This window comes from Thermobia domestica, chromosome 10 (assembly GCF_964235325.1).
Source record: "Thermobia domestica chromosome 10, izTheDome1.hap1.1, whole genome shotgun sequence".
NCBI lineage: Eukaryota > Metazoa > Arthropoda > Insecta > Zygentoma > Lepismatidae > Thermobia > Thermobia domestica.
Window position 1 is genome coordinate 4,428,494 of NC_137463.1, and position 20,389 is coordinate 4,448,882.

A 20,389-nucleotide genomic window follows, 5' to 3' on the forward strand; every position below is an offset into this window, starting at 1 on the left:
GAAAAATGCTTCAAGTATGCCACGAAGTATACATGTTTACCAGGTTTTAGGTTAAATATGTGGACTTACCTTACGGATTTGTCCCGATAATCCTTTCATTTATTGAATCACATTTAATTTCTAGTATACACATTACAACTTCTCAGTGACTTTAACAATTCTGGAAATGTTAAGACATTAAAAGCAGAAGTTTGTTATTATTATAATACGATCATTCGTAGAAGTGTACATCTAATATATAGGGTTAGCATAAATGAATCATTCGTTTTGAAAAGACTATATTTTCAAAAGTCACACGTACACACATGAAATATATATGAAAAGAACCACAAACTTACCAAGTTTGAACTGTGTGATAGCACGAGTCCATTATCTTTTCGATCGAGTGTGGCAGTGTGGCAGTACGAGGTTAGTACTTGTCGAAAATGGAGGGAAAGCAAGAAAAATGTTTTTGTATACTTGAATATGCCAGATGTTCGTGTGTTATAGCTGTGCAACGCGCTTTCAGAAGAGGGTATGGAAAAGAACCGCCATGTTAAAAAAAAAAAAAAAAGCGCTGGTAAAGGTAAGGACACTGCTTATGTAAAGCGAAAAGTACTTGGTCTCACAGATCTCCTGATTTAACGCCCTGCGACTTCGTCCTGTGGGGGTACATTAAAGACTTTGATTACGTATCCCCCACTACTGCAATCCTTAGTCGAGCTTAAAGAACGCAGCAGTGCTGCATAGGACAATTGACAGGACTTGCTACAAAATGTATGGAATGAGCTCGAGTATCATCTGGACGTGTGTCGTGTCACCAAAGGGACACATATTGAACATTTGTAGAGGGTGTATGAACTTGGCGAGTTTGTGGTTCTTTTCATATATCTTTCATGTGTACACGTTTAATACTTTTGAAAATATAGCCTTTTCAAAATGAATGAATCATTTATGCTCACCCTGTATATATGTTTTGCCACCAGCTTCATAAGAATGGATCGACATAAGTAGGAAAACAAAAAGTGATTTTCTTCTGGTAAAACTCTTAAATATAGCACTTAAATTAGTTCGTTCTAAGCCACTGACAGAAACACATACTGATTGTGAGTTAGATATGTATTTTTGTTGGAGACTACGAAGCAGTGGCGTAACACTTTAAACCACCATCGTTTAAACCAAACAAACAAACAAACAAACAAACAAACAAAAAACGAAAAATGCTTTAAATAGTGTGAACTTCATGCTGACGTTTCACCGTATCAAACCATCAACGTTAGTTTTATCTCCTATTCACCTTTTAATTAAGGGGTCCCGTGTTCAATTCTCGGTCGAACCGCAACCTTTCTTTCAAGTGTAAACCAAGTAGCAGTTCGGGTATCCATTTAAGCGAAAGTCTTCTTGATAACCTTGGTTTTTCATAAGGATGTCAAGACTAAACATATAAAACGAAACCAAATTATATATTTCTGCTTGCCTGAATGCCTGTTGTTTTATAAAGAAGCCAAGGTTAAATATATTGATAGAAATTGGCAAAATTTATCAACTACCTACATAGCTTCCAACATTAGCTTCGATTGAACTTTGTTTTAATTTATTGAATGATATCTACATACTAAATTTGTAATTTAATACCTCAGTTTTAGTGTACTCATTATGATATGTTGACCTTAAAGTTTTTAAAGTATTAACAGGATTTTCCAATGGCTAAGGCAGGAGTTTATAATTCTGTATAATGTTTTTGCTTCTGTAACTGTTTATCTTTTTGTCCTTCTGAAATGACTCTTGACAATTATATTAACAAGTAGGCCCATGTAAAGAGCAATACAATGTAGTTTTATCAGGAGTCCTTCGTGAGTGAGTCGGTAGACTCATCGCATTTGTGACCAATTAGTCCCGGTTCCGTGTCCAAATGGACAATTTCTCTTAGATGTAAGCCGAGAAGCGGTTTGGATTCAGCTTTAAGGCCTTCCAGGCCTTATGTGAGCCCTTCCAGCGTAACCCTGTTGTTGCATAATAACACCAAGGAGAACCAAACTTATTTCTGTCCATATGTAATATAAATACTGAAAGCAAATTGTTTAAACAAACAAACAAACAAACAAACAAACAAACAAAAAAAACTGGTTTAAACCAAAAAAACGGGTTTTTTGTTTTTTCAATAAAAAATATGTTTTTTGTCAACCCTGCTAATAAATCACTAGTTTTAGAATGTGTGGATAAAACGAAAGAAAAAATCAAAATAAACAAACAAATTACCTACTAGAAATTATCATTCTACTTCCAGATCTCTGTAATTCCTGAATTTTTATAATTCCAAGCTTTCAACTTTTCCCTGGAGTCTTGGTCACAGAGGTTAAAAAGAGGAAGAAAAAGAGTAGAAACATCAAGGAATAAAAAAAGAACGGACTTATCAAAGGAAGAGCTGTGTTGTACATAAAACACGTCGTCCAGTGCGTCAGCGATCTCCAGATCAGGTGAAGCGAACTAAAATATGTCGGAGTCAATTTGCGCGCCTTTCCTGTTCCTTGTTGGAAGGTTGCCAACTCATGTTCTTACTTTTATTACCATGCCAATGCTGTGAAAATTTTGTAATTATCGCCTCCCATTCGTCACTCAATTTGCAATTACCACCTCCCATTCACAGCATTGGCATAGCAATAAAAATAACAACATAAGTTGGCAACCTTCCAACAAGGAACAGAAAAGGCGCGCAAATTGACTCCGCCATATTTTTGTTCGCTTCACCTCATTTGGAGATCGCTGACGCACTGGACAACGTGTTTTATGTACAACACAGCTCTTCCTTTGATAAGTCCGTTCTTTTCTATTGGTTAATGTTTCTATTCTTTTTCTTTCTGTCTTTCACCTCCATGACCAAGACTCCAGGGCAAAGTCGAAAGCTTCAAAGCTTAAAAAAATTCAGGTATTACAGAAATCTGTGAGTAGAATGCTAAGTAGAATTTCTGAGCGTGGTTTTGCAATACTAGAAATTAGTTAAAACGCGATTAACTAACACAAAAAGAAAAACTACTTTGTGAGTTCTTTCGCTAATGCTTTATTAGATAAGAGTGTATAAACCACAAGAAAAAGGAACTAACAGCAACTGAGGAACGTCAGGTTCTGTGACATGTTGGTTTACAAGGTGACTCTGAAGGCCAATATGATGTCACAAAATCAGTATAGAACCAAAGGTCTTTATGCTGCCACAAAGCCAATAAGGCGCCAAAGACCAATATGGTGACACAAAATCAGTATGGAACCAAAGATCTTTATGCTGCCACAAAGCCAATACGGCACCAAAGGCCAATATGGTGACACAAAATCAGCACGAAGCCACAGGTCTTTATGCTGTCACAAAGCCAATACGGCGCCAAAGGCCAATATGGTGACACAAAATCAGTATGTAACCAAAGGTCTTTATGCTGCCACAAACCCAATACTGCGCCAAAGGCCAATATGGTGACACAAAATCAGCACGAAGTCACAGGTCTTTATGCTGCCACAAAGCCAATAAGGCGCCAAAGACCAATGTGGTGACACAAAATCAGTATGGAACCAAAGATCTTTATGCTGCCACAAAGCCAATACGGCGCCAAAGATCAATATGGTGACACAAAATCAGCATGAAACCACAGGTCTTTTTGCTGCCACAAACCCAATACTGCGCCAAAGGTCAATATGGTGACACAAAATCAGCACGAAAACATAGGTCTTTATGCTGCTATAGACCCAATACGGCGCCAAAGGCCAATATGGTGATACAAAATCAGTATGGAACCACAGATCTTTATGCTGCCACAAAGTCAATACGGCGGCAAAGGCCAATATGGTGACACAAAATCAGCACGAAGCCACAGGTCTTTATGCTGTCACAAAGCCAATACGGCGCCAAAGGCCAATATGGTGACACAAAATCAGCACGAAACCACAGGTCTTTATGCTGCCACAAAGCCAATACGGCGCCAAAGGGCAATATGGTGACACAAAATCAGTATGTAACCAAAGGTCTTTATGCTGCTACAAAGTCAATACGGCGCGAAAGGTCAATATGGTGACACAAAATCAGCACGAAACCACAGGTCTTTATGCTGACACAAAGCCAATACGGCGCCAAAGGTCAATATGGTATTACAAAACTAGAACTGTGCCAAAAACAAAGGATACCGCACTACTAATACGGTGCCAAAAACCAACACAGTGGAAGACTTGATTGCCCTTCATATTTGTTTCTTGTTTACTTCTTTCCCTCCCTGTTTGGTAAATCGTCAATGAAAGTCACAAATTAGTTTGCTCTTTTGGTTTTTTGTGATAGTAGCGTAAATAATTTTCAGTAAATAACTAATTTTAATATTTTGGTTATTCTATCTACAATCAAATGGTACCATTTTATTCAATAACTGACAAATTGACGGATTATAATACAAAATTTATCCTTATTCCCCGAATATGCTTTTCCACTACTCAAAAATTCTGATAGGTTTGATGCAAATAATAATTTTTCATATAAAGTAGCTTGAAAAATGTAAGGATATTTTGTAAAAAATAATGAGCACACTCGAAATAAACGGTCGAAAGCAACACTCATGCCTAAATTCACCATGTAAAAATACATCTCGCACAGCTGTTAGCTCTGAAGCAACTGTGAGCAAAGTCCGTATATTTTATGCGTATGTGGTTCCCCCATAGCAGAACATGCCGCGATCTGCGATGTGATCGCAGAAAATTTGTCGCGTCTGTGCATAAAAATTGTCAGAGAGAGAAAAAAAGAAAGAAATATCAAACAGAAAGGTATAAAACCATGCCTGCTATGTGTAGATGTCTCAAATGCACGGACTACTTGCATAAATATAGTTTGAACTGATTTTTACGTCGTGTAAAGTGTATTTTTAACAATCAGAAATGTTTCTTCTGCTGGAACTGAAAGTTGACGTGATTTTATAATATTTTAAATCTGCTTACCGCTGAAGCCTTGTTTACCATGCTTCATGTAACGCTGTAATGTAAACGTGGTAGTATGATCTTTATTTTTTATTTTGGAATTCCTACAGAATATTTTTGACTTGCAAAATCTTATCGCAGAAAGACAAAGGAAGTTCTGCCATCGGGTGTGGTTCTAGGTCTGACAGTTGGTGAGAACCATATGAGTTAAGTTAATATCCAGTAATTTCCCGTTAAAAAAAAAAAAAGAGATTAAATATCAACAAATTGTTGTTAGATGTAATTTTATTGATAACTGTGGTTTAAGGAGTAGGATCGAAGTACTTAGCATACAAAACTCGTTGCAAAATGTTATGTAATTTGATAATTGGTCAATACAATCCTCTATTTCTATTACACCATTATCTTTCTCAGAACCATACGCAATAAGTGGAGATTAAAGGTTTCTGCTAGACAGCAGTTGAACATACTGATTTGCTGTTCTACGAAGATTGTCCAGAAGGTAATAGACGTTTTGAAATTTAAAAAAAAAATAAATAAATAAAATAAAAAAAATAATAGAATGAACAAACCAGATTGTATTACATACATTTGAAAGGTACACTCTTAAGCTATTTTTCCACATGAAGCATGGTCATACTGTGGCATACATTTTTTCAATATCGTCGCGTTAGGAAGCTACCACATGCGATTTCAACCACTATCTTACACCGGCATGTAGTTCGGCGTCGGTATCAACGCGCTGTGTAGCAAGCCATGTCTTCAGCGCTGAAAAGAGGTGGTAGTCACTCGGCGCCAAATCCGGGCTGTATGGTGAACGATCCCACTTAGCACAAAATTTGTGGTAACCAAGCTTTTCCACCAGAATTTCATGCACCAAACTCCGTGAAATTTGGAGGTAATGTTCAGCAAGTTCCGTAATTGTGAAACGACGATTTGCACGAATTTTGTCGTCGATTTGCTTCACCAGTTCATCAGACACAAGGTTAGTCCTACCACTGCCGTTCTCATCGTGAACATTGGAACGGTCATTTTTTTTTTTTTAATCAATGCGCCATTGCCTCACTAGACCTTCACTCATTATTCCATGTCCGTACACTTCACACAGTTGGCGATGGATTTCAGTTGGCTTGTGACTTTTTGCCAACGAAAACCTAATCACACAACGCACCTCACAAGAGGCGGGATTTTCTATTGCAGTGCACATTGTAAGATGTCACAGAAAGCATAGTAAGAGCGTCACAGCCCTCACGCTACCACAGCTGGATGCGTACTGAGTGTAGCAACGTTGTGACACCAAGATGGCTACTCTAGCCGCGCCCACTGCCGCGAAAGGCCAAAACGTCTGATACTTTCTGGATAGCCCTCGTATTTACGTAACATCATTTCACTTCACATGATTTTTCTAGTTATAAAATTGAGGAGGTCACGATCTATTTGAATACATCCAATTATATGTTTGCATACTACCATTTATATGATTTATTTATTTTTCCACCACAGGCAAATTGATTTTTGAAATGCTCTTTTGATTTCTTTTAATTTCTTCAAGGTATGAGGTTAATTTAAAAGAAATTCTGAATTTTAAAGAACCCCACAATAAGAAATTAGTTTTAATCAAACCAGGAGATATTGGTAGGCAATGAATACCAGAATTGGTTAGCTTTCTCTCCCTTGGAACATTTATTACAATTTTTCAATATGACTTGTATTTTCAATTGTCGGAACCATATTGACCTAATCATGGAGTCCAGCATTGTGGAACTGGATTCTTGTGGAGTATTGTCACATTTTCTTCTCGTTTGGTTCAATATTTTTGCGTCTTTTCTTTCGCATCGATATGGACTTCGAATGAATGCACGCTTTCTCTTCCAACAGTTGTAAAATAGGGGGCTAAGCTTGGGAAGAACCTTAAGTATTTATATTTACTTTATAACACAACCTTTATGAGAATATTTCTTGGATAAGAAGCAAGTGAAAGTTAAGAACGGACACATTCTGTTCATTAATTATACCAGTACAATCTCTTCACATTGGTTCAGACTTTAAATCTTAATTGACGAACCTAGACACTTTACTAATTTCTCAGAATCCTGCAGATAATTTTTAGATATAAACATTGGTAAGGAAATCCGAACATAACATGGGTCGTTCAATATACAGGGTGGTATGTAACTCCACCGACAAACTTTGGGAGGTGATTCCTTATATGAAATGAAAGAAAAAAGTTTTAATAAACATGGGACAAAAACGTCTCCTTTCAGAGTTATGAACCGCCGAAAATTCGAAAATTCACGTTTCGAAACACTCTGTCTTAGAACTACAGGACCGATCCCAAGCGGTTTAAGGAATTACAAAGGAACTAGTATGCACTCTATCTAAATATCTATGTTCTACCGTGGTCCGTTATCGTCGAAACGAACTGTAAAAAGGAAGTTGAGGTATAGGGATATTCCTTTAAGTACTAATGGTACGTTCATTTCGCCGATAACGGAGGATGGTAAAACAGATATTTAGATAGATCGCATACTAGTTCCTGTGTAATTCCTTAAACCGGTTGGGATAGGTCCTATCGTTTCTAAGGCAGGGCGTTTCGAAACATGATTTTTCGAATTTTCGGCGGTTCATAACTCTGAAAGGAGACTTTTTTTTTTTTTTTTTTTTTTGTCCCATGTTTATTAGAACTTTTATCTTTCATTTCATATAAGGAATCACCTCCCAAAGTTTGTCGGTGAAGTTACCTACCATCCTGTATAAGTTTCCCTAAGCTGTAAAATATTTATTTTTTCAGATACATTTGTAAACTATCCATACCGGTACATATGTTGGTGGATCCTTCCTCACTTCTCCACATAATCCCCACTGAGACACAAGCATTAGTCTCATCGTTGTACCAATTTGTCCAAATCCTTTGCAAAAAAACAGGGTTTTGGCTATTTAGTTCTCTCCTCACATTCTATTTCCCTTCTTCATCACCAGTTGACAGGAGACCAGGTCACTTATGTCGAACCTGAACTCTTCTTCAGGGAAACACAATTCAACATAAGCGAACTGGTCTCTTCTTCACGATAACGCCTACCCCCACTTAGCACGCAGAAAAAAGATACTAAATTAAAGAGTTAGGGTGGGAATGGCTGCCCCCCATACAGCCTCAATTTACCGTCGAGTTACTTGCATTTTTTCCTGGTGTTAAAGTCTGCATTGCAAAGTGAAGGTTTCGAAACAGATGAAAAACTGAAGCGGAATGTAAAGAGTGCTAAATAGCCAGATACCCGACTTTTTACAAAGGGTTTGGACAAATTGCTGCAACGGTGGGACAAATTCCTGAATCTCAGTGGGATTCAGGATATTATATGGAGAGATGATCAAGGACCTACCTACACATGTATGTATAGTTTACAAATGTATTTTAAAAAAATAAATATTGAAACGTATATATTGAATGGCCCACGTATCTTACTACTAATATCTTGAAAAGTAGAAGTAGCCACCCACCACTAATGTTGGAACTGATTCAATACAACAGAGGATCCAGAACCTGTAAATCTGTACAGTTGTGCATAGTTTCCATTATCAAAAAGAATTCGCACACTACTAAAACACAAAACTGCACACGTAATAGCCTATATCAAACTAAGACACATCCAAATCCGCAATTCAATTCCAGCTGTTCAAATCATAATCAAAAATAATGCAACACATACCATACCATCCTGGTTAAATACATACATTTTCAAACACAGAAAGTACATGTACTTACATTTTTTATTTTTCGGGATTTCTGGAAGTTTTCTTCGGCGTCTTTCTCCCGGAGGTCTGTCCCAATACGGCTTTGGAAAATTGTCCCTGTAGTCTTGATATGGTGGAGGTTTCCCGTTTACAGGTTGGTTAGACAAGTAAGAATCGAAGCCATTCACAACGTCAGGAACTGAATTGATACACTCACTATTGCTACAGGAATATTGGTTCTGTTCACTTGGACAAGGCTGATACGAGGAATAGCCGCTATCAATTTCACGATCACAGCCAGCAGGTGCTACAGCTTCTTGTTCAGATAATACAGTGATATTGTTGTTATTGTTGTTATTATTATTATTTACTTGAATATCAGCTGATTTCGTTTTGTCAGCACTTTCGGAAGCGTCGTCGTCTAGAACAATGTCATGAACAAGTCTGAAAATAAAATGCGAAGAAACAATTAAAACAGAGGTTGAACACATATGAACTTAAATAAAAACTTTAAAACTGCACTAAAATTTAGAAAAGTACGCGATTTTTTCTGAAAGTTTGCAATAATGATAGATGTGGTTTGAAGAGTAAATGTGGCAGAACCAAGTTGGAACGATTGTTGTGGTTACATAGAAGCTCAGGGAAAGGTTTTATTTCACGCAAATTGTACTGTGCGAAGGGTAATAAACTGTTATCTGGATTTTTTGCTTGATTTATGACTAGATCAATATTTCAACGCCTCATTTACTGTGGCCTTCTTCAGGATAGAATCTACTTACAGGTTAATGTGACATTCCTATATTTTTATAATTTCCCCTTCCTTTCCTTTTTAGCGTAAAAGTCACAATCTCGAGACCTATATAAAAAAATCTCAGATGGTCTGGGATCTAACCAAGCCTCTTAGTACTAGAGATGACCCACTGTTTGTTTTCAACCTGTATAATTCATACACGGCAAACTGTTTTGCGAGTATGAATCTCTGATGAGCTAATATAAGCAGCTGAATACTATGGGCTTCTGCGGCCTCCTGAAACCTTTTAACTACTGAAGGAAAGCTTTAAACTGAGAATAAACAAAGAAGAGGCGTGAATTGTACATGAAAGGGCAAAATAAATCAAATGAACGGTATTAAAAATGAGGAAAGGCTTGCAATGAGTTTTCGACTGCGGAAAAATTCGTTCTTCACTAATTTTAGCAGATCTTCCACTGCAAATACACATCGTATTTGATTAACATTTAACACTTTAATTCCATCTCCTCTCATAATTATCTTTCTAAATATTAATTAATACTTCTTCCCTCATCCCCCCCACAAAAAAAAACAAGTCGAAACCCCAACTTTGATGGATCTAACTGTGAAATTTAAGGTCTGTATAGGAAAATATTTCACATATATACTACGCAAATCGAAGACTATAGGAAAATATTTCGCATGTATACTACGCAAATCCAAGACTATAGGAACCAATGTTTCACATGTATACTAAGCAAATCAAGGAAAATAGGAAAATATTTCACTTGTATACTAGGCAAATCAAAGATAATAGAAAAATATTTCACACATACACATATATATATACTACGCAAATCTCAAACTATTTATATGCTAAGTTTGGATAAGATCGGGCGAGCTCTGTAAATTGCGTATGATACATACTTTAAAAAAGAAAAGAAAAGAAAAATAAAATGAAGGATCAAAGCAGAAGATGTAGAATGTAATTATTATAAACGAATAAGTAGAGTAAATTATTACTCATTTTGTTGAAAGAACGAGAAACTTTGTAATAAATTAATAAATAAAAATTAATGGAAATAAAGATATGATTCATGAAGACCTTTATTTGCTGTATTGAGCAATACGGGTCGGTGGTATGGCCATTGAGGTAGAAAGAAGCAAAACTTGGAAGCTTTTTAGATATCATCAGAGGCAACTCATGAGGAAACTGTTGCACTGTTACCGGTGTGAGTTGCCTCCTATTCGCCTCTGAACGTTTTATTATTATTATTATTATTATTATTATTATTATTATTATTATTATTATTATTATTATTACTGGAAAAGGAGCAGAAAGTAAAGTAGGGGAGATTCTGACAACCACGGAAGAAACTCGATGGCTGCCTATCTAATACGACATTCAGAATCAATCGATGTTCTGAAATCTGTTTGAATGAAAAGTGTAAGGGAAGATGAAATGAGGATGATATCGATTAAAGTTCCTCAACGAATATTAAACCGGAAATCTTACAATTATGAAAAAAAAAAAAAAAAAAATCTCAAATGAAATTGAGAATATAGAACAACCATCCTATCCAACCCCCACAAGATTGAGAAGATGATATATAAAACAATGATCTTCAATCTGATTTTGTGTCAAACTTACGAATCCTTATGACTCTACAACCTTACACTTTTTACTTCGCAACCTTATACTACTGATCTATTTGAACCTCGAAACTCTTTAATCTTACAATCATGAGGCTGGGGTCAAACATTATTTAAGAATGTCCATCTTTCTACATGATAAGAAGCATGAGGATAAATTGAACAAAGACAGAATTTATTGCACTTAACAAAGATGACGGAAGCTTCTTTTAGATACTTACTATCTACCTCCGAATAAGTATTTTGAATCGCATCTCGACCAGGGTGAAAGATTACATACAGAAAGACAAACATAGAACACAATCTGGTTGGCGGTCCCGGGTTCGATTTCCGGTGGGGACACTCGGTGGAAAATGCTTTTTCAAGCCAGCCATCCTGAATGAGGTTTTCGTGGGTTTTCCTTACTCACACCAGGTAAATGCCCTACCTAATATATAGATCTCAGGCCACTTTCTTCCCTTCCTTTCTCAAAGTAGTTTGATCACCAAGGAACGCCATCCCTCATACATGACGGGCTAATATGACCATAGAAGCCGAAAGCCCGGAAATCTAAAATCCTAATCCTAATCCTAACAATCTGGCTGGCTAAACTGAAGAAGGATGAGCGGGGAGTGTATGTAATACAAAACTAAGTTGCAGGTTAAAAGGCCGTATATAAAACATTAATAAGGCTAGCCATGATGTACACTCATGTCCAAAATTATTGTCGCATGTCTATACATACGTTATTGTAGGAATATAATTTGATAACGAATTCGACCGGTATTTCTTATAATGTTAGTATGTGTATAGTCGGCAAAGACATGTATGTGGCAAATTTCATGTCAAAAGAGCAGTAAATAAGAACAATAAAACGAAAATAGAACTTTCTTGTCCACTTAGCAATATATTGTTTTATTCACTCTAATTTTCATATTTATAATTCTTTTCCTATGAAATTTACCACAAATATATATTTCCGGTATGTGTGTTGATTGTACACATAGTATCAACAATAAAAGTATCCTGCAAATTCATTATCAAATTATATTCTTACAAGAAGACAGTTATAGATATGCGACAATCATTTTGGACATTAGTGTACAATAGTGAAACGTGCGCAATCACAAGAAAGAAAAAAAAATGCAAGTGGCGAAGATGAGAATATTATGATAAGACTCTTGAAAACAATGTTTCGGGAATGGATGCTGGGACTGTAGAATAGAGAATTGACGATTATCTGGAAAAGAGAATTACAAAGCTAGAAATACCGGAAAGAAGGAAGACCCAGGAGCAAACGAAAGGACAAGATACAAGACGATTTGAGGGAGAGGGGATGGTAAATAGGTGATAAAAGACAAATTTTGACCAAAGCATACACTATTTAATATATAATATCGTTAGAGTTATGGCAAAGTATATTTGACTTCATCAGATATGTGATAATGTGTCTGATGAAGGAAAAGATACTGTGCCAAAACTGTAATGATATTGCCTAGGTATTTATTAAATAGTATACGCTTTGGTCAAAATTTGTCTTTTATTTTATACTACAAGTTTCCACGGTAGAATGAGTGGTATTCAAATAGAGGATGCAAAGGTTAGAAGAAAGTGGAAGGAAAGAATTAAAGACAGAAACCCGACTCCCATTTAAACATGAGGAAAGAAGGAGACAAAGAAGTATACAGCTAAGTTACCCGTTCAATGTGTATTCTGTAGTATTTTACGTGCTTCAACTATAAGACTATAGTGAAGTGTATTCTCACAAAAAAATGTATATATATAGGGCGTTTTAAAACAAAGACAACGTTTGAGAGGTGATTCTTGACACCAAGATAAGACAAAAAGTATAGACTGTTCCTTTTTCAGTTGTTATTTTTAATAACTGCCACACTATTATGCCATCGTCAGTCCTAAAATACCATTCACCCAGTTAAAGGAAGCTTTTCCTACGTGTGTAAATATACACTACTCACGGAAACGTAATAATAATAATAATAATAATAATAATAATAATAATAATAATAATAATAATAATAATAATAATAATAATAATAATGCGTTCCAGAAAACTATGGGGAGCGTCAGGCCGGTAGCCAGTCCAAAAATGTAGGGGGGGGGGGGGCTGAAGTTAAGGGGACCCGATCCAACCATATTATACTTCATCACCATATTATAGTTCATTTGCAAGTCAACCGTGAAAATTTTAGGGGGCCAGCAAAAATTTAGGACACCCCCTAGAACCCCCCTGGATACGGGCCTGGGGAGCGTACTCATATAGTTATGTATATGACAGCGTTTCCCATGCTTTTCTTTCTAGTCATGCGTAAATACATTTATATTTTTTTTCAGAACAGATTTACTTATTTATTTACTTATTAGGCCTATTTCTATTAATTCTAAGTTATTTTTAGTCATAATTAAATACATTATAACTAAGAAACAACATGGAAATAGCTACTGATGTTATTCTAACATTTCTGTCAGTTGACTAAACTCTGGACCTATAGGCTAATAGACTACATTAGAGTTTCGGGTTACAAAACAGGCTTATGGAACAAATTTAGACCAAGTTCTAGGCTGTTCACTGAAAGCAATTTAGGCTACTTTTATTTCTTTATGTTTTAGTATACTGATATGCAGCTAGGCTATTTTCAACAAAATAATGTAGGTGTACAACTTTGAAAGTTACTTAGAAACAAGATTATAGGACTACCAAAACTACAGAATACAGCTTTTCTGAAATACAGAGACAGATTACAGCATGGATCTCATAATTACCCTCCATATAAACAAAATGAGATACAATACAAAATTTGAAACTCTGAAACAAAAGCCCAAAGGACAAATCCAATTTAACCTGTTACTGCTGACCGACAAGGCTTCCAGCAACACCCATTGGTTTCACAATAGTGATATTACTGAAGGAGTAGATATAAAAGTTAATGCAGGATTTCGAATTTCTAACAACTTTTCTGAATGTGTTTGTTTAAAAAAAAATGGTACATCCAAACTTTTGTACACTGACACTTAAAAATGTGGACAGAGCATTGTGAAGGGTGTTACTAAATGCCTGTGCTCTTAATTTGTATTTATCCTACAGTGATTGAAGACCAGTGAGGGTGTCTCATAATTACTCTCCATAGGCAGTATCTCAGAATTACCCTCACTGACCCTAATAATAATAGAACTAAGATTTAAAGAACACTAGGCGCTCTATTAATCTTAAAATCTATTAAAATCTATTACAATCAATTGCATCCAATGTTTTTTATAGTCTTATATTTCTTGACTTTACGCATAAAAGGATTTCCATTTTTGTGTGCAATTTAGTAAAAGAGATTTTTTTTATTTTTTCACGCTTCTTATTTTTAACTTTTTATTTTAAGATCTTTTCACATTTAATCAGTTCTTTGGGCTGGGTAACTCAGTGGTAGAGCGTTCACCTCCGGTGCTTGGGGTCTCTGGTTCGATAACAGCTCGCGCCGTGTGGACTTTGTGGTGGACAAATATCGTGTGCATGGGTTTCCTCGAGGTTTTTCCGTTTCCTCCCACTTTCTTCATTCCACCATTTTATTCATTTCTCATCATCACCGTCTCCTTTAGCCTAAGCGTCATAACCTTAGGACGTGAAACTTAAAGATTTCATTTCATTTCATTTTCAATTAGTTCTTTAAGTTTATCGTACTTTCACAACCTGAAACTTAATTTAGGACATCGTGTGCGTGGGTTTTCTCGGGGCTCTTCCGTTTCCTCCCACTTTCTTCATTCCACCATTTCATTCATCACTCATCATCACCGTCTCCTTTAGCCTAACCGGCATAATCGTGGGACGTAAAACTCAAGGATTTCATTTCATTTCATTAATTTAGGAAGATATCCTGGTTGTTATACTGTACTTGCCAACTTCAGAGCATTTCTGGTTGCATAACAGAATAGGATATATAATTAATAAAGAGTTACCATATATAAAAGTAACAATGAACCATTGTATTGTCATTCGACTCACATCACTGTGGAAAATTTGATCATGGTACGACGTTAATGAGTTAAATTAAGGTTGCAAAGTTTGAGGACATGATGAACCAGGGTAAACTTGAACCAATGTATGTTTAACAAAAGCATGTGCCCTGTCCTTTTAATTCCCTTGTACTACTCCTGTTTACTCCATTAATTCATTATTATTATTCATTTGGATTTAACCTGCGAGGAATAAACATGGACCACTGAGAGGTTAATTTCCTATTTAATACGCAAACTTTAGAGAGCGGGGCTTGATCGATGTTGAAAGGCATATCCGATATAAATCGTCATACACAGAAAGCATAAACACACATCTTTCTGCCGTATAAGTAACAAATAAATGAACGGGTTTGCCGTTAAAAATAATCATATGAAGTTAATTTCTTGTATCAAAATACAAGAGAAATTTTAACACAAAAACTATTTGAAGTTACAGAGTTGCCTTAATTTTGCGTGTATCAAATAATACTGAAAAGCTTTAAACAGCGTACAAGTTCTTACAAAGCAGAACTTTCTGTGAAATGTAAATTACAACATATTGAAAATCCCTTGTAACGTTGACAGAGATGAGGCTCCAGATTCCGGTGCCCATAGTAGTACATATGTAACCACAGAAACATCGGTAAGAGAGCACTTTGAGCAGAACAAGTGAATTTGTCAGAGGATGTGGCATTGTTCTCATAAGGTAAGGTAAAGTCGGGGCCATGGATAAGCAACTATTCTTCCTGGAAGAAGGAAGACTTTCCTCTACCCCCTGTGGCTTAGTAACCGCAAACTGCACTGGAGGTCGCGAAGGATTCAATGATGCCAGATTTCTAAACTGAATGAACTGGTTCCTCTCTATTTTGAAGGTTTCCATTCCAGATTGTCATATGGGAACAGCAGAAGTAAAAACTTATTTTTTAGTTCAACCTAGATCCAACTTGTATTATGTTAGTATTCGAAAGTTTTCGATAAAGTGATATGTTTATTTATTGCTCATAAAAGATCTGTAGGGAAAATGATCTAACGAAGTATCTCATTTTTTAAAAACGGATTCTATTTTCTTCAGCATGACATTTTTTTAAAGGAAAAAAGTGTGGGAAGAGAAAAATTTACGCATTTAAAAGGTAAATATTTATTCTCAATTTCTACAAAAGCCTAACTTTTGGCGCTATAGTTTACAACTAAAGGCAGGTAGTAGGGTGATTTTCCCTTCCCCCCTTTATAGTTTTCCGATTTTTGCAAGCCATAATAAAATGAATCATATTTGTAAATTTAAGCATGATTTTTTTGAAGTTTATACATATAGAAGAAAGAAAGAAAGAAAGACAGTATGTCTTACGTCTTCATCCACGATTGAGTAACAACACAAAAAGAAGTTAAAAGTTAAAACGTTTTTTGTATTGTTTTGCAAATTAAAGAAACGAAGAGAAGGAAGTAAAAATCTTAGCTTGGAATACTTTCTCAAAAATTTTCATTCCTTATAGAACGCTTCAATTTATTGTTTATGACCATCAATGTTTTTCACGGTTGTCAGTTGGTAAGTTTTAGTTCTCTACTTTCCCTTGAGATTTTGTTCGAAGAGATTGTAGTATGCTGGTGGTGTCTACGTATTTTCTTGCTGATTGGAAATGTCTAATTTCTTTCGGCGGTACCAGATGATAAGCAACCTAGTCCTTCTGGCCAGAAAAGTCTAAGTAACAAATACAAGAATCATGTACTTGGAAGTGAAGCAAAGCAGAGGAAGCAAAACATGAAAGTTTCAGGGGGCTGAAGGTGGTCGAAAGGGGCTCAAACCCTAGCTACCCCTAGCTAGGGTCTGGTTTCGATATGAATATTGGTTAAGAAATCCGGGCGATATGTATCTTTTTTTAATTAATGCTAATTATTCAACACTTATCCCCACAAAGCATTTAATTTTCTTATTACTAAGTGCAAAAATTGGCGTACATTATTCTCAAAAGTCAAGGATATAAAATTACTTAAAAAACGAGAACATTTTCGAAAGAGAGGATAAAGAATTATTTGAGAATCGAGACAAGACGAGACTTCCTCAACCTTAACAAGACGTCTCCTCTCGTGGACAACACTAGTCAAGGCTGAGTTAAATAGTTTTTGCGCGTCCCAAACCAGTGACCTTACTTTAATCAAAGATCACATATCGGAATAATATAAAATAATTCTAAACAACATTTATTTAATATCACCAGTTTATTGGCTTCAATGATGAAACCATAGACCCAACCCACGTCACTAACCTTAGGATACGTTTTCATGTAAGATACTTGCACTCAATTGAATTACATTGATTTCAATACAAAAGTAAAGTATTTACAGATATCATTCTCAACAGCTTGTTTTCAATTTTATTTTAATTTTCGGTACTGACAGATTTATCAACCGAGCGCTAATCAAATTTGCAATTTTACTGACATTTTTCACTAATCTTTGTTTCTAATTACCTGAGGATATTTCTTTAGTAAAACTAAAATTATAATATAGAAATTGACCCCATTTCCCCTTCTCAGGAACAGAATTTAAAAAAAGAAAGAAAGAAAATCCGAGGGCGCGGCCTGTTTTTTTTTTTTTTTTTTTTTTTTTTTTTTTTTTTTTTTTTTTAATGAGAAGTGTATGTGCTGAATTTTACGCCTTCTTAAGCGAATCCTCACATTCGGCATTTTCTAAACAAATAATCGGAAATTTGAATATTAATAGAAACCCCCTCTTTTCCCCTATAGGAGCGAAGTTTTTGCAATCATTGAAACGTGTTTTCTGTTAATTTTAATGAAGAATTTATCCCTTAGTTCCATCTTCTTAACTTCAAGAAGTTATGATATATATTCTATTTTTAGTTAAAAAAAAAAAATGAACTCTCTTTGTCTCCTATAGGACATATATTTTTAAAATTGTTTTATTAGCCCTTGCCTTTTGACAAAGGAATATTCTGTACAAATCCATGTTTCTATCTATAATAGTTTCAGTAAGGTATGAGTAAGTCACTTTAGATATAATCTTTTTTTAATTTTTTAAATATAATAGTGTATATATCTTTTTAAAAACTCATAAATAATTCGTGTTCAGTTTTGGTATTTTCGCCCTATTTGAATTTTGTTGGCACTCGATCATAACATTTTTCTTAGATCACTTTTTATTACACAATTCACGAGTCAATACGTTTCTATTACGGTTTTCTCAATGGCTCTCTCTAGAAGAAAGAACATATGGTGTCCAGACATTTTCAACAAAAAATGTGACAACCTTGTCCCTCAGCACGTGCAGAAAACACTTTTGTGGTCACTTGTGGTCATGCTTGTGGAAGGAGGTGTTTCTTACGAAGGGTATGGGTAAGGGTCGCTTAACGGTGGCCGCGACTTTACGGATAAGTAGAGTAGGGTAGGGTTGGGTTACCTGAAGGTTAGGGAAGTTGAACCCATTTTCTTAAAAAATAAATAAATAAAATAGAGTGTAATTCCTCGTATTGCTGTCTATTGTGAATCGGTCTCTATGAGTGTTCTGCTCAAAGTACACTTTTGGCAAACATCGATGAGACTTCGTTCGATCGAAGTACAGTTTGAGCTTTTGTATTTTGTGTCAGTATGTAATACTTACGAAGGTCGGAAACTACTATTGACCGGGTCCGGTGCAGTTGGTGGGTATACAGAACATCATCAACACGATTAATTCCCACAGTATCAGGCCATTTCCCACCATACTATCTAGCCTCCAAGAGAAGTGGATTATACCACCACCCTTTTTGATCTTTCAAATGTTCAAGGTTAGGTCACATCGGTATATAATTTAAATTTTCACGCATACAAAGTCTTACAGGGTTGTTTTATAAAGAAGCCAAGGTTCCTTAAATATATTGATAGAAACATGTAAAATTTATCGACTGCATACGTAGCTTCCAACATTAGCTCAAATTCGACTTTCAGTTTTAATTTTATTAAATGATATCTACATACTAAATTTGTAATTTAATACCTTAGTTTTAGTGTACTGATTATGATACGTTGACCATAAAATTTTACATGCAAAGCAATAACGGGATTTTCCTTCCAGTATAACCCCGTTGTTGCATAATACCAAGGCAAAATAAACTTATTTCTGTCCATATGTAATATAAACACACGGAGCAAATTATTTAAACACACACACACAAAAAAAAAAAAAACTTTACAACGCCCGCTCCAGCAGGTATACTCACTCAGAAACGAGAAATTACACACTAATAATTTTATGAAAATTGATCAAAACTTACTTAACCTTAAGCTAACCCGTTCCTAACCCCTACCCTAATTTATATCTTACTCTATTCTACTATACTTTTTAAAAGTGCCCTACTTATCGATGCGCAGCTGGAGTGTGTCTTGTAAAGTTTACCCTAAAACGGGTTTAAACCAAACAACCGGGGTTTTTATTATATATATTAAAAAAAAAAAAACACCCATGGTTTTTGCCAATCCTGCAAAGTCATGTATCTATCATATAATGCAAATGAATGCTATACAAGAAAATGAAAACGAAATTTATGATAACCAAAGCTTCGTTAAAAGAAAAAAAACTTTACCTGATGTATCTTTCACTCATTTTGTACAGAAAATTATTCTTAATCAAACATGTCAATTCCATTTTAACACTTTTTGTTATTTTCTTGATAAATAAGATTAGTCTGACTTTCTAACACAGGTGACACACAAACTAACCACAGTGAAATGCAATTTAATGCATTAAAATCTGTGTGATCCAGTCCACTGTGTCTTTCAGCACGTTCGACCAGAGTAAGATGATTCTTGTAGTTCAAAGGAAGCAATCTCAATGTTGTAGCGATTGAGAGACTTGGTTAATTCCAGGTTTTGTTTCAAATATGCGCATGAACTTATCATTTTCTGCTCTGATACACATAACAAAGACATATTTACAGACCATACTATTTCTCGTTAATTTTCCGCTTATTTCCTTGTGACCCAGTTGTTGGATTAATATTAATGTAATTAATATGCATTTTATTATGCGCGCATCGTTAATTACAATTTACATTTTAATTGCTACAAAATAATAGCAATCTCCTGCTCTTAGTTAACAATCACTTGAATGTTTATTTTCTCAGGTCATTACCGGTAAAATCAACATTGTCAATGGTTGTTTATTATTATTTTGTGATCATTTAATGAGACTTGAGAATTACTGAAGTTCAACAATATGTTTCGATTAAAATTTAGTATTTAATGGAAGTGTAAAGCTGTAGGGGATTCACGGAAAATACAAACATAAAATCTAATTATCAAAGTCAAGTTCACATAACTGTCAGAATTGTTTTGCCCTTGTACAAATGTTAGTAACAGCTATTTTTTTTTTAAAGTAAAATGAATA

At 35.3% G+C, this 20,389-nt stretch overlaps 1 protein-coding gene across 2 annotated transcripts in view; it reads right to left on the bottom strand.

The window, feature by feature from the left end:
* Aplip1 (JNK-interacting protein Aplip1) overlaps window positions 1-20,389 on the bottom strand; it is a 72,585-nt gene that overhangs the window by 51,643 nt on the left and 553 nt on the right. For both annotated transcript variants that reach the window (XM_081727628.1, XM_081727627.1), the window contains exon 2: window positions 8,681-9,093. In XM_081727628.1, coding sequence (XP_081583754.1) covers window positions 8,681-9,093 — 413 coding nt within the window. The remainder of the gene's footprint in view (window positions 1-8,680; window positions 9,094-20,389) is intronic.